Source organism: Microtus ochrogaster, linkage group LG8 (genome assembly GCF_000317375.1).
Source record: "Microtus ochrogaster isolate Prairie Vole_2 linkage group LG8, MicOch1.0, whole genome shotgun sequence".
Classification (NCBI taxonomy): domain Eukaryota; kingdom Metazoa; phylum Chordata; class Mammalia; order Rodentia; family Cricetidae; genus Microtus; species Microtus ochrogaster.
This window is the reverse complement of record NC_022033.1, coordinates 25,453,502-25,466,673: the sequence shown is the minus strand read 5'-3', so window position 1 is coordinate 25,466,673 and position 13,172 is coordinate 25,453,502. Positions and strand designations below refer to the sequence as shown.

The window sequence follows — 13,172 nt, the reverse complement described above, 5'->3', positions numbered from 1 at the left end:
TTCCAGGACAGCCAGGGCTACACAGAAAAGCCCTGTCTCGATAAAACAAACAAAAAAATTAATAAAAAAAGATACACGTATTTCTTTGTTAAGAAGAGAAGATTATTAGTGGTTTGGTCTGGGAAAGGAGCTGACACCAAATTACCCTTTAGACAATGCGCAACAGAGAGGGCACACAAACACCAGATCATGGGAAGGCATTTAGGATAGTATGCCACACGAGAGGGAGCATGACGGGGCTGTGGGCTGAGAGGTCTTCATACAACTACTGAGAAAGTCAGCTTAAGGTGAATGGGTGAAGAGCTGCTCTGGAGGAGGAGGGAGGGAAAGGGAGGATGAGAGAAATCAAGAGCTGACCAGCCAGGGAAGCAGAGAGCGGGAGCCAGAGATCGCCTACTTTTTAAAGGCTTCTCCAGGAGGTAAGGGACCTGGCCATGGCTCAAAGCAGAAAGGAAACAGCACGTTTCTTTACAGATTTGCTAACAGCCTTAAGAAAGGGCAGCGGGAGGGGAAGGGGAAGGCAAATCTGGTCGTATGATTGAACAATACTGTTGGATCACGTTATGTGTGCGCACTACCAGGAATTGTAGGGTAGGGGGACAACCCTTCTCACTCTGTGGGTTCCAAGGTGGAAGGAAGTCACATTATCAGGCTTGGTGGCAAGCAAGCTTCCAGGATGAGCCCTCTCTCTCCTCTCCTCTCTTCTCTCTCCTCTCTCCCTCTCTCTCGTTCCTCATTTAACCTCCAGGCCTTTGCAGCGAAGCTGTTAGGACTGTAGTCTCTGCCAGCTGGGGAGCGTGTGGCTGACACAGGTGGAGACCACACATGCCTTTTCATCCAGTGATGGACCTCGAGGTATTTTATCATGTTGGTTGAGCCCTGACTTTGGTTTCAGACCAGCCTGTGTCGCCCACTCTGCTCGAGTGCCCATCACTTTTGTTTCAGATTCTTTCTGCTCCCGCCACTACTTTTTCTTACTCTGGGTAATTTATTAATTACTTTTAGTCCCAGCTTCCTTTGGCTGACTTGTACGAGACTCAGCAAAGATAATGAATTTGAAACAAGTCTGGTGTGTCTGTTCCACGTGGGCTCAGCTCTCTCACACACGCAGTCAAGGGGCTTCCCAAAAGGGCGGAACGACCTCTGTTGCCAGCAGTGTGTTCTGCCGCGTCCTCAGTGAAAGATGAAAAGTCACCATCTCCAGCATCAGGGGATGTGGGAGCGGCCCTCCTCTTCCTGATGCCATGTCCTTCAACAGCCCGAGAATCAGGAAAGAGAGCTCTTGTATTATATTAGGGACTGGGTAGTTCACCATGGTCATCTGCAAACGAGGAGGCTGAGATCCCAGTAGCTCTCTGTACCCAGAAGCTGGAAGCCTGTTGTAAGTTCAAGGTCAGGAGCAGCCTAAGTTACAGAACCCCATAACTAGACCCAGTATAAAAAGAGAGAAAGATCTGAGTTCCACTTTTGCACAGAATAAACTGAGGCTTCACCATCATTATCAGGATGCCAAGATTGGTTTGTTGTTTGTTTGTTTTCAAGGTATTAGCGATTACCTTGTTGGACAATGTCTCCGCCCCTAAGGTGAAAACAAAGACCCTGTCTTGCCTTGTTCATAACTATCTCTCCAACAATCCAAATAAACTGTTTTCTATTCTCCAGGCTTTTCACGTGGTAACTGATACACACTCAATGAGAGGCCGATATCATTACCTATTTTACAGTTGAAGAAAATATACAAAAGTTGAGAAACCTGCCCATTGCTGGACACCCAGAAAAAAAATGCTTTTTCTGAGTACAAACGGACGGATAAAGGAACAAGATTAAATAAGAACCGATAAACGGTCTATACATCTGCGACTCCAATATCTCGCCAGAGGGCGCTCTTCCCCACGTCTCGACGGCAGTCCCTCCTGGCGCGCACTCTTCTTGCGTCTCGGGCTCGCGCGCGCTGCCGCGGCACCGGAAGTGACTGCGCTTGCAAGTTCCCCCGGTCTCTTCAGGGGAAACTGAGGCCGGCTTCTTCGGGAGACACGGTGCGAGCAGTCAGCCAGGTAGGCCGGCCCAAGTCCGCGGCGTACAACTCGGCCGCGAAGCGCCCTCGCGTCGGGAAGCCACCGGGCCGATGAAGGGGGGATGTGGCCCCCCACGGCTCTTTGGGCTCGCAGGTGAGAGCGCCGCCTCCTGTGCTTGACAGGCGCTGCACCCAATGGGAGCCTTTGCCGTCCCGCTTCCGTGCCGTTCCGACCCGCGGATTGGCTACGCTGGGGCGGGCCGCGGGGGCGAGACCCTCCTTCCAGAGAGGTCTAGGGGGCGCCCCTGAGGGAGGGCAGTTGCCTAGCAACGGGGCGGTGGCTCGGCGTGTACCCGGCCTAGGGGAGCGCGAGCTGTAAGCGAGGCCTCAGCCCACCCACCCGGGGCTCCTACGCGTTAGCAGCCTCCCTCCCTCGCGCCCTGCAGGGGGCTCCAAGAGGCCGCCTTGGGCCCGGCCCCAGGAAAACGAGGTCTCCGCTTTGGGGGCCTCGACTCTTCTTCCTGGCCGGTGGCGGAGAGCAGCGCCTCCCTCTCACCCCGTCTTTGTGCGGGGTGCCGGCGGCCATTGTGTCCGGGCGCGGAATGGAGGACCTGGCAGTCCCCCAACGCCAAGTCCAGGGCCTTTGGGGAATTCAAAGACAACCAGCGGTGTTTGTGGGGGGTCTCCAGAATACAGTCGCTCGGAAAGGCCCGGGGGTGGGCTTTCCGAAATCAGATCGCAGATCAGACGCCGTTTCCCCCTTCCGTGCTTAAGTACCTTAAAAGGGCACTTAAATAGAAAGAGGGAGAGAAAGAGAGAAAGAAAGAAGGGGGGGGATTACACTAAACCCACACCTCCGGGAGAGTTCTCCTGGCTCCCAGTAGGAGGCGGAGAGCCAAGGGGCGTGCTAGAGCGAGGGGGTTGGGCTCTCGGGTGGCTGGAGGCTGCGGAGCAGAGAGAGGGAGAGAGAGGCCGCCCTCGGTCTGGGCGATGGAGGAAGCAAGCAAGGGGGCAGGTTCCTAAGCTTCACAATTCCTGTGTCGCCTTCTGGGCTGCCTACCAGGTCGCATGATCCCTCCGGCCGGGGCTGGTTTTCTTGCCAGCCGCCGCGAGGCAGGCAGAGTTACCGGCAATCCAGCCACCACCTCCTCCCGACCTATGATACAAAAGATCTTCCGGGGGCTGCACCTGCTTGCTGTCGCCGGAGATAGATTTGAATGTAGGTGTGTGGGGGGGAGGGAGGCTGCCAATGGGGGTGACTTTTTGAGGAAGGCATTTCGGAGAAAAAGGGGTGGGTGGTTGTAGTAAAAAGAGGCTGATGAGACAATTCAAAGCTTGCTGGTCCTTTCAATTTGACTTCATTGAAGTCCCTTAGAACCTGGACTCAGACCTTCATAAGAGCCACAAAGAAACCAATTCTGGTACCTGGAGGAGGAATGGGATATTGTAAGGTAAATGACATGCATATTAAATTTTTCTCCTGAAGCTCTTTCTCTCTCTTCAGAACCTTATCCTGGCTTTGGATCCTGGAAGAGAGTCGCTAAACACAGAGCAGACCCAGTGAGTGAGCAGGTGTTTTGGACAATGGACTGGTTGAGCCCATCTCTATTATAAAAATGTCTCAGAGCAACCGGGAGCTGGTGGTTGACTTTCTCTCCTACAAGCTTTCCCAGAAGGGATACAGCTGGAGTCAGTTTAGTGATGTCGAAGAGAACAGGACTGAGGCCCCAGAAGGACCTGAATCAGAGAGGGAGACCCCCAGTGCCATCAATGGCAACCCATCCTGGCACCTGGCAGATAGCCCCGCGGTAAATGGAGCCACTGGCCACAGCAGCAGTTTGGATGCCCGGGAGGTGATCCCCATGGCAGCAGTGAAGCAAGCGCTGAGAGAGGCTGGCGATGAGTTTGAACTGCGGTACCGGCGGGCGTTCAGTGATCTAACATCGCAGCTTCATATAACCCCAGGGACAGCATATCAAAGCTTTGAGCAGGTAGTGAATGAACTCTTCCGGGATGGGGTAAACTGGGGTCGCATCGTGGCCTTTTTCTCCTTCGGTGGAGCCCTGTGTGTGGAAAGCGTAGACAAGGAGATGCAGGTATTGGTGAGTCGGATCGCAAGTTGGATGGCCACCTATCTGAATGACCACCTAGAGCCTTGGATCCAGGACAACGGCGGCTGGGTAAGAACCACGCCCCTTATCTGTCTCTTCTTTGGAGAGCCCCAAATGTCCTTGTTGGTCCCTTTTCTGTTGCATGGCATGGTTGTTGAGGATGTTGATTGTTCAGGAAAGCTGCCTGGCTCTGTTTCAACACAAGAGGTTAACTTCGAGAGATCTGCATCTTTCCTTCTGGCTATGCTTGTGGCCCCAGAGTTTCATAGTTTGTTCCAGTTTCTCAGCAAAGAAAAACATAGCCTGTGTTTACTTAGCTGAAAACCTGTGAGAGTGGCAAGTTCTCCCTGCCTTCTGCTGGCTCTCGCAGAATGGGTCACCTTGGCTGGGAGTGAGGAACACAATACCTGGAGAACCGGAAGAGCTGGTACCCTCAGGTCCCTGTATACCTGCGTGCATGGTACTTAGACCATTTGCCCAGGCAGGAGCCCCCACTGACTTGGGTGACTGAGGATTATTTGATTTTGGAGAAGGGTGGTCTGTGCCAGCTGTGTTTGTGCTGTGCCCCTAAGTTCATTTTCCCCAAAGTACGCAGCTTTCTGCATGGTTGGCTTGTTTGGGCGCTCTTGCTGTGTCATATAGTGAGCCCCAGGACTTTGCACCTCACTGCCCAGGGTCGGTTGGGGATCTCCAGCTGCTCTTTCTATTGCTTTTCTGGTCAGGGCCATCGGGCCTCTTTACTGGAACGCTGTTTGCTGCCAGAGCACGAACCGGGTCTGTGAGGCTCCATAGGAAATTAAGATTTGGTGACAGACTGGATGTGGGTGTGCGTCCTGGCCCTGTCACTTAACTAGCCATGTGACCTTGGACTGCTGGTTTACCTTCTGGAGCCTTAGTTTCTAACACACAAAAAAATGTGGCAAGCTCTCCTTGCTTAACAGAGTTTTGTAACTCTTAGAGATAATGTGAGCAGAGGCTCACTCCAGTAAGTGCCTTCTTCAGAGAATCCTTCTGCTCCCACCTAATGGGGTGGTGTGGAGGTGAGAGCTTCCTTACCAGTAGCTACTGTAGTAGGCAGTCTTCACCTTTGTTGTGACTCCATTCCCGAATAGGGGAGCTCGGGGCTTATAAGAAGTATTCTGATCCCTCAGAATATGTCAAAAATGGACAAGCTGTGGAAAATAAGCCATCCATTGAAGGAAGTGAGGTGGAAGGGGACAGGCACCATGGACTCGGGAATGTCAAGAATTCAGTTGCCCATAGGCTGGGCCTAGGGCGGGGCAAGCACTTCGCTTTTACCACTGAGCAAGAGACCTTCTGGGTTTGCCCTGAAACCCCATCCTGTCTCTAGTTTCCCATTTCTTTGAAACTTCACCCCCACTCTTCCCCTCCAGTAGCTCTTGTAAAGGCAAAGAGGTCACTTGTCAGTAGAGGTCAGATGAGCAGGGTAGAGTTGACTGAGGTAAAGGTGGGCTCCCTTGAGCTAAGGATTGCCAGACTCGAAAGCCAGTCTGTAAATGAACTCCCTGGGGAGATAAATGATTAAATAGTTCCTGTTGGTTTGTGCGGTGACCTCTTCTATTCATTCTCTCTTGCTTTGATTCTCTTTTGGGGCAAATATTTGTTCAGCTGATTACAGGAGGGGCAGGATTCCAGCCCTTCAGACACACCCTCTGAAGCACCTCCAAGTAAACCTGGGCCCTTGACTCTATCACTTGCTGACTGTCTTTAGTGGTCCTAATACCAGGTAGGCTCTTGCCAGCTGTAAACAGTAGGCAGATGGAAGAGGTACCTGCTTGGGCAGCCAACCTCTGCAGAGGCTACTGGGACCTGAGAATTGCCAGCTGCCCCATATTGCATGTAATGTTCCAGTCACCTGGAAAAATGCTAAACCCATCTAAGGCAGCAGCTTGGGGCAGGTTCATTAGCTCTCATTGATTAAAATCCCACCCACCGCCGTCTCTTCACTCAAGAGTCTCCAGAGCCTGTTGGGCAGCATACCTGGTAACTTGCCACTTCTGCTTGATGAGCAGAGAGAGAATGTGTGTAGAAGAGCCGGTTATGGCAGAGCCATTTCTGGGCATGCATTCTTCTCCTGAGACCAGGGAGTAAAGAACATTCCACTCAGCGTCACTTGAGGAAATGGAAGATACCTGCCCATTTCCTCTTGGGTATGCCCTCTAAGCTGCACAGATGCTGCTGCAGTGGTACCCCCAGATTTTCCTGGGGCTGCGGCTTGGAGGTCGTAGAGTTCAAGCGGTTCACCAAGGGTATGCTCTGAATTTAGCAGAAAACTCAGCCTTTCCTGAGTACCTGGAGTACCTCTCGTGTTTCCAGCATTGTTTTATCCTTTATTTAATGTAGCCAATTTCCTGAGCAGCTACTATAGGTCAAGCAGTGTGCTAGGCGTTTGCTTAAGCTAGATACTATCTCTCTATCTTGGAAATACATGGTCATTCATATGTTCCACATAGTAACTTTCCAAGGTTAAATGTCTCTCAGCCAACTACGTGTCTGAGTGAAAAATTTAAATTGAAATTGGCCTCATTTCAGAGTCTGAACCCTTTCCATCCATACCTTGTTCAGGAAGTAATAATCCAGACAGACTAGCATAGAAAACCAGGGCTGAGGAAAACATGCCTGTAGAAGGTGCTCTTTCCATGCTGCAGATGTGGCATTGTTCAGGCATCTGAGAACAGTGCCTTTATCATCAGTAGCAGGTTCCCTAATATGTGGGAACCTCAGATTGTGTGTGCAGGGAGATGGCCTGCCCTAGAGTCTCTGGTAATTGTGGGGTGATGCCCTAAGGATTGGAACTCAAGCCTCTGGCCATACTGCTCCTTGACTCACTTAGCAAAATGCTGAACCTGTTGTCTGTGTCTTCTGTCTTTCCCACCTGTAAAATGGAGTAATGATACCCAGCTGCCTGAATAAAAGCCCTTCCCTAACCTTAATTGTAGGGTGGACAAAGGGTGGACGCACTTCTCCAGAGTGAGCTTCCTCCCTCAAGGTTCTGAACTTTGCCCCCTGGAGTTACTTCTTAAGAAACTAAGCCAGTTCACTGGGACCTAGCCCCCAGTAGATGAAACTGTTTGGGGGTAGGGTTTCACTTTGAGTGTGGGGTAAAGCCCCAGATGGGCCATGTCACTTTGGTATAGCCAGTTCTGGAGATTTCCTTTTGCTCAATGAAAACACCATTGTTAGGAGCACTGATTGAGCCATAGCCAGGAGAAAACCTAGTTTGACCATTCCCAAGCTGCAGATCTCTTCTTACCTATTCTGACTTCTTCAGCGCAACACAGATACAGATATTTGCTTAGTTGAAGCACCTCAGCTCCATTTGCAAATTTGGCAGTTCTGTGGTTTTCTTGGGGGAAGTCCCATCAGAAATCCCAATACAGAAATTTTTAGTAATCTCATTCAGGTCTTCAAATGAAGTAGAAGTGTCTCAGGGGCTCCCCCTTGGAACACCCACTTCTGGTTGGTGTCCTTTTTTAGGTGGTTGTTAAAACTCTTTTGCCATCACAGGATTTTCCAGACTCCCTAAAGCAATATCCCCAGCAACCACATGGAACTCTTCATTTTCTGCCTGAAAATTACCCAGGTAGTTTTCAGGGGCCCCAGTGGAACCTGGAGGAGTTTCTTGACTTTCTTGTGGGTAACCACCAATTTTGTTTGGGCTGTGTGAAGCCGTGTTGTTAGCCGACCCCTTCTCCCAACAGACTTTTGTCCTAAGGCCAGTGGACTTGGGTATCTTTCTCCTGTGCCCAACCTCTTAGTTTTTCCCCAGCCATTAGCCTGCCATCACCAGGCTTGCTTTGCACTTGTTGCTGTGTCTAGATTTAGTGTGCTTAGATTTAAGGGTAATCTCCAGCGAAATGCTCTTCAACAGAAAGACCATCTTCAACAACCTTAGTCTATCAAGATCTCTGCCCCCCTTCCCAGCCTCCAGCCTAAATCTCTGCAGGATCCTCTTTTCTTGAAGGAAGCTCTGGAACCTCTATTGTCCCTGCAGTCCACAGTCTGTCTTCCCCACTCCCATTGGGCATCTAGTGATGGACAGTCCCCTGAGCCTTTGTTTCACCTAGGGAAGAAAAGGCCCAGATGAATTGCCACCAGCTTGATACTCACCATTTATATATGATCCCCAGCCCTTTGCATAAGGGAAAAGAAGGAACTGGTAGTTTAAATTGGTGCAGGCATTTATAACAGCTGTACTCTCAGAGTCCCAAATCTTGCTTACATTGGTCATCTCAGCCCAGAGCACTAATCTTGAGCACAGTAGTCACCTCTGAAAGAGATATTGAGTATCTGAGGAAAGGACCTAATCAAGTCAGAGTAATAGTGGGGGAACCTCTTCTACCATTATTGAGGGTCCCCCCCCCCCCGCTCTGCTAGGTACTGAGAAAAAACAAAACTAAGTTTTTGCCTCAAATAGCTCATTCTGTTAGACAGACAAATCTACATTTGTAGATTTTAAGACTGGGGCTCAGTCAAAATGCTTTGCTATGCTAGCATAAGAATCTGAATTTGGCACACACCTTTAATCCCGGGGCTTGGGAGGCAGAGGCGAGGCAGGGGGATTTTTGTGAGTTCAAGGCCACCCTGGCCAGAGCTGTTGTACAGAAAAACTCTGTCTTGGAAAACAACAACAACAAAAAGAATCAGAGTTTGATCACCAAAATCCATTTTTTTAAAAAAAAAAAGAAAAGAAAAGAAAAAGAAAATGCTAAGCACAGTGTTGTGCACTCAATCCCAAAGCTGTAAGGCAGAGACAAGGGGATTTCTGGAGCCTGCTGGCCTGCCACCCTTGTCTGATGAATGAGTCCCAGGCCAATGAGGTAGATAGCTCCTGAGGAACAATATCCAGGGTTAGCCTCTGCCTCCATATGCATGTGTGTATGTATGCAAGCTAAAGTGAATACACACATACATACACATAATTGTATAGTGACATTTTTGTCAATGATGGACAGTGTATACCACAGCAGTTCCATGATATTATATGGTCTGGGGACTGGAGAGATGGCTCAGTGTTTTAAGAGCTCTTAAAACAGAAGACCCAAGTTTAGTTTCCAGTATTTGTGTGTGTGTTATGCATCAGCTGATAGTAGGTACTTTGAAGAAAATAAGATTGGTTTATAGAGAATGCCTAGCAAGGCAGGATGGGATGGCACTTTAAAAAGGTTGATCAAAGGGCCTGGCAAGGTGGTTTAGTTTATAAAGGTACATGCTGTCAAGCCTGATGTCCTGAGTTAGATCCCTGATTCCCACTTGGTGGAAGAAAAGAACTATCTTCTGCAGGTTGTATTCTGACCTCTGTATATGTCTGTGGTGTACTTCTCCCCCAGTAAATAAATTAAATTTAAAGAGTGATAAAAAAAAAAAAAAGAATAGCCAAGATGTAGGAAAATGAAAAAAGCTCAGCCCTCATCTGTCATTTCTTTGGCTAGAATATGAATTATCTTGACATAAGACAAATTAAGAGGAGAAAAAAACAAGCATTTTGATAACCCATGTGTGCACAGGAACCAATGTCAAGTAATGGTTAGATGCATGATTGAGGTTTAGCATCCTGAACTACAGAAAGGAATAGGAGGCCCAGTGTGGTTGCACACCTTTAATCCCAGCACCCAGGAGGCAGAGATAGACAGATCTTTGAGTTTGAGGCCTACTAGGGTGACATAGTGAGACCCTGTCTCAAACCAATAAGTCAGTAAATAAATAAATGGAAGGGAGGAATAGGGCTTTGGGATTATTATGGTGACCATCCACATTTTAAGAGGCTTGCCTGCAAATTATTGTGAGTAAATATTTTGCTGTTCAGATAAAGTATCTCAGGTAATAGGATCTGTAGAGCAGACCAACAACTGATACAAATACTTTTTTTTTTTTTTTTTTTGAGACAGGGTTTCTCTGTAGCTTTAGAGCCTGTCCTGGAACTAGCTCTTGTAGACCAGGCTGGCCTTGAACTCACAAAGATCTGCCTGCCTCTGCCTCCCAATCTGCTGGGATTAAAAGCACTTTTTTTTAAATGATTTATTTAACTTTATGTTCATTGGTGTGAAGGTGTCAGATCTCATGGAACTGCATTTTCAGACAGTTGTGAGCTGCCATGTGGGTGCTGGGAATTGAACCCGGGTCCTCTGGAAGAGCAGTCAGTGCTCTTAACCGCTAAGCCATCTCTCCAGCCCCCACTTTTTTTTTTTTTTAAAGTAAGCACGCGCCATCACCGCCCGGCCTACAAATACTTTTATAAGTTTCTTTATAGATGCTTTTTTTATAGAAAACAGCATTTCAAGGTTACTCCTGTGTGTCTCTGAGTGTGGATTTCTTTGACTAAGCAGCTTCAAGTATGCCAAATACACACGTTCTGGTCTCCCACAGGCATGTTCTTGGAATACTGTTTCTAGATCTCCAACAAAGGATGTTACCTGGAGGTAGTATTTGAGAAGATCTGAAGGATAGGAGATGGCTCACTATGTGGGTCCATATAGCAAGAGTGTTTGTTTGTTTTGAGACAGGGTTTCTCTGTAGCTTTGGAGCCTGTCCTGGAACTAGCTCTTGTAGACCAGACTGGCCTCGAACTCACGGAGAACCGCCTGCCTCTGCCTCCCGAGTGCTGGGATTAAAGGCGTGCACCACCGCCACCCGGCGACTTTTAAACTCTTTATCCTCTTGCCTCCCCCCACCTCCCAAGCACAGGATTTTCAGGTGTGTATCATCATGCTAGCCTAGCCAGCTAGGTGCCACCACCGCCTGGCTGGCTCATATAGTGAGCTTTTCAAGCAGAAGAGTGTACTGAGGAGGAGAGATGCTCGGCATTTTCAGGAATGGCAGAGGTCAGATTGGCTTAAGCAGCAAGGAACAGAGAGATTTTTTTGTTTTATTTTGTTTTTGCCCTCTATCAAGGAGATGAAAGCTGAGGGGAGGTGGGGGCTGGCTGCTGAGCACATAGAACATTACAAGGCAGTTTGAGGCTTTGGTCTGGAATGAGAGACGTCAAGAGTAGGTTTAGAGCAGGGAAGTGATGATCAGAGTTCTGTAAGGGTAGAAGCAGGTCTTCACTTTGAGAAGAAGCTGGTGCCACTGACGGGTGGAAAGACTTCTTAGCTTTAAGTGGCTGTAGAGATCATGAGAGGAGACTCAAGAGGAGACCAGCTTTGCACACGCCTTATTGGCTGTAGTGGCTAGCCACATTGGAAGCCATGTGTTTTTACTGTTTGGAGAATCTAGATAAAATGAGGACTGAAAAAATTGTTAGGCTGGACATTTTGGTGCATGGCTATAATCTGAGCATTTGGGAGGTTGAGCAAAAAGATTGCTTTGGATCTGAGGATAGTCCAGACTACATTTTGAATTTAAGGCCAGCTTGGACTTTAGAGTAATTAAACCCATGCTTAAATAAATGACCAAACTCTCTCTTTACAGAAATACTTCTCTTCAAATACACTTTACAGATGGCCCTCCTTTATTCTTCTCTGTTTCTGTCTGAAAAACTGCAGCTTGTCTGAGTTAAAATCCTAACTCACCCAATCTATTCTGACCTTCCTGAATCTTGAGCACAATGATAAAACATCAGGGTATGCTGGGAATATGGAGGGCCTAACCCCATGTTGATGTAATATTTTTTATTATGTGTACCATGGAACTCTTGGCTCATTCTCGAAGTACCCATTCTCCCTTTTCTTTATAGTCACCCATTAGCGCATTCTCATGGCAGCCTTCTGTCACAGTATGAGCTCTAGTGTATATGTGCCCTGGTGATGCAACATCTCCATGGTCTTAGGGTACAGATCCAGACATATTCTCTTAACTCTACATATTCAATGTGTCACCAAATCATTTTAGCTCCAGACTTTAGCCCCTCAGGATGGGATTTTGAAATTGACATTCTGATTCTCACAGGCCTGCAACTCTATCATAGATTTTACCAAGAATGCTATTCCAAAATGTTATTTTAGGCTGACTCTTTCCTGTCCAGCACACACTATCATCACAGAGTAACTTGTCGCTTCCCCACAAGATAGGTAGGACTCCATGCACACATTCCAACTTACAAAGTACTTGGCATATCTACCTTGTCTTTGTGATACCTTTAGCCATGCAGATTGGTGATCGGGATAGTGCTGTCTCCTAGTCACAGGGGCAGGCAGGCCCAGAGATGTAGTGGCTTCACTAGTCACCTGCTATGTGCCCTGGATTGTTGGAAGGTTAAGAAAGGTAGTTGTTGGCCTAAAGTGCTCAGAATGGCCACAGTCATCCAGATGGTACTGCCATGATGCTTGGGCTCCTTCAGTCTCTGTTTTCATAGAGAGAAGCCACCTTTGGGACCTTGTGCTGCTTACTTTTATCCCCAGTGAGTCTCAGGCCAGGTCTACTCTGGCTTTAAGCTTCGGAGTTCTCTGGATAGAAAGCAGAGCTCCCCTCGGAACTGGAGCTTTTTCTTGTGCTCTTCAGGAAATGCCATTGCAATGACTTCCATAGACTGCTTCCTGTCCCGGCCCAGCAGCCGGATTCCTGCTGCAGAGTGTGGAAACTGGAAAGTAATGTCCCAAGAGGTGTGCCCCCCCCCCACTTTTTGTATGCCCCTCCCTTTCCTCTTTCAGTCACTTTCTCTGCTCTCATTCCCTCCCCCCTTCTCCAGATCTCTCCCTCCAGCCTGCCCTCTTCCCTTAGGACTGGGGGTGTGCCTTTCTGGTATTCTGTCACTGATGCTAGGCTGTGGGTCAGTCTGAAGGAACTCCTGGCTTGTCTCCTTAACTTCGTCACTTCTAACATTCCTTAGAGGGGCATTAAAGCTGTCACTTGGAATACCCTGTGTCATTCATGAACTGACTTCTCCCAGGGGGTTCTACCCACTCAGAATAGGACAGAGATTTCTAAGACAGGTATCAACGGTTCTGCACTTAAAATCCTGTCTCTTGGAGATTGATGTCAGTGTTGAGTGACAGGGCTTGCCACCCCTTCCCAAGTCACCTTTCAGGAGGAAGCTGGAAGGTTGCGAACCTTGTTGGACAGTCATCTGAGGAATGGGAACTGGCTTG

At 48.5% G+C, this 13,172-nt stretch overlaps 1 protein-coding gene across 3 annotated transcripts in view; it reads left to right on the top strand.

Moving 5' to 3' along the window:
- The first annotated feature begins 1,959 nt into the window (after nt 1-1,959).
- Bcl2l1 (BCL2 like 1) overlaps nt 1,960-13,172 on the top strand; it is a 54,708-nt gene continuing 43,495 nt past the window's right edge. Inside the window, exons 1-2 of one of the 3 annotated variants that reach the window (XM_005363207.3) lie at nt 1,960-2,054; nt 3,519-4,194. In XM_005363207.3, coding sequence (XP_005363264.1) covers nt 3,631-4,194 — 564 coding nt within the window. In that variant the 5' untranslated portion in view covers nt 1,960-2,054; nt 3,519-3,630. The other 2 variants (XM_005363208.3, XM_005363206.3) reach the window with 2 other exon arrangements.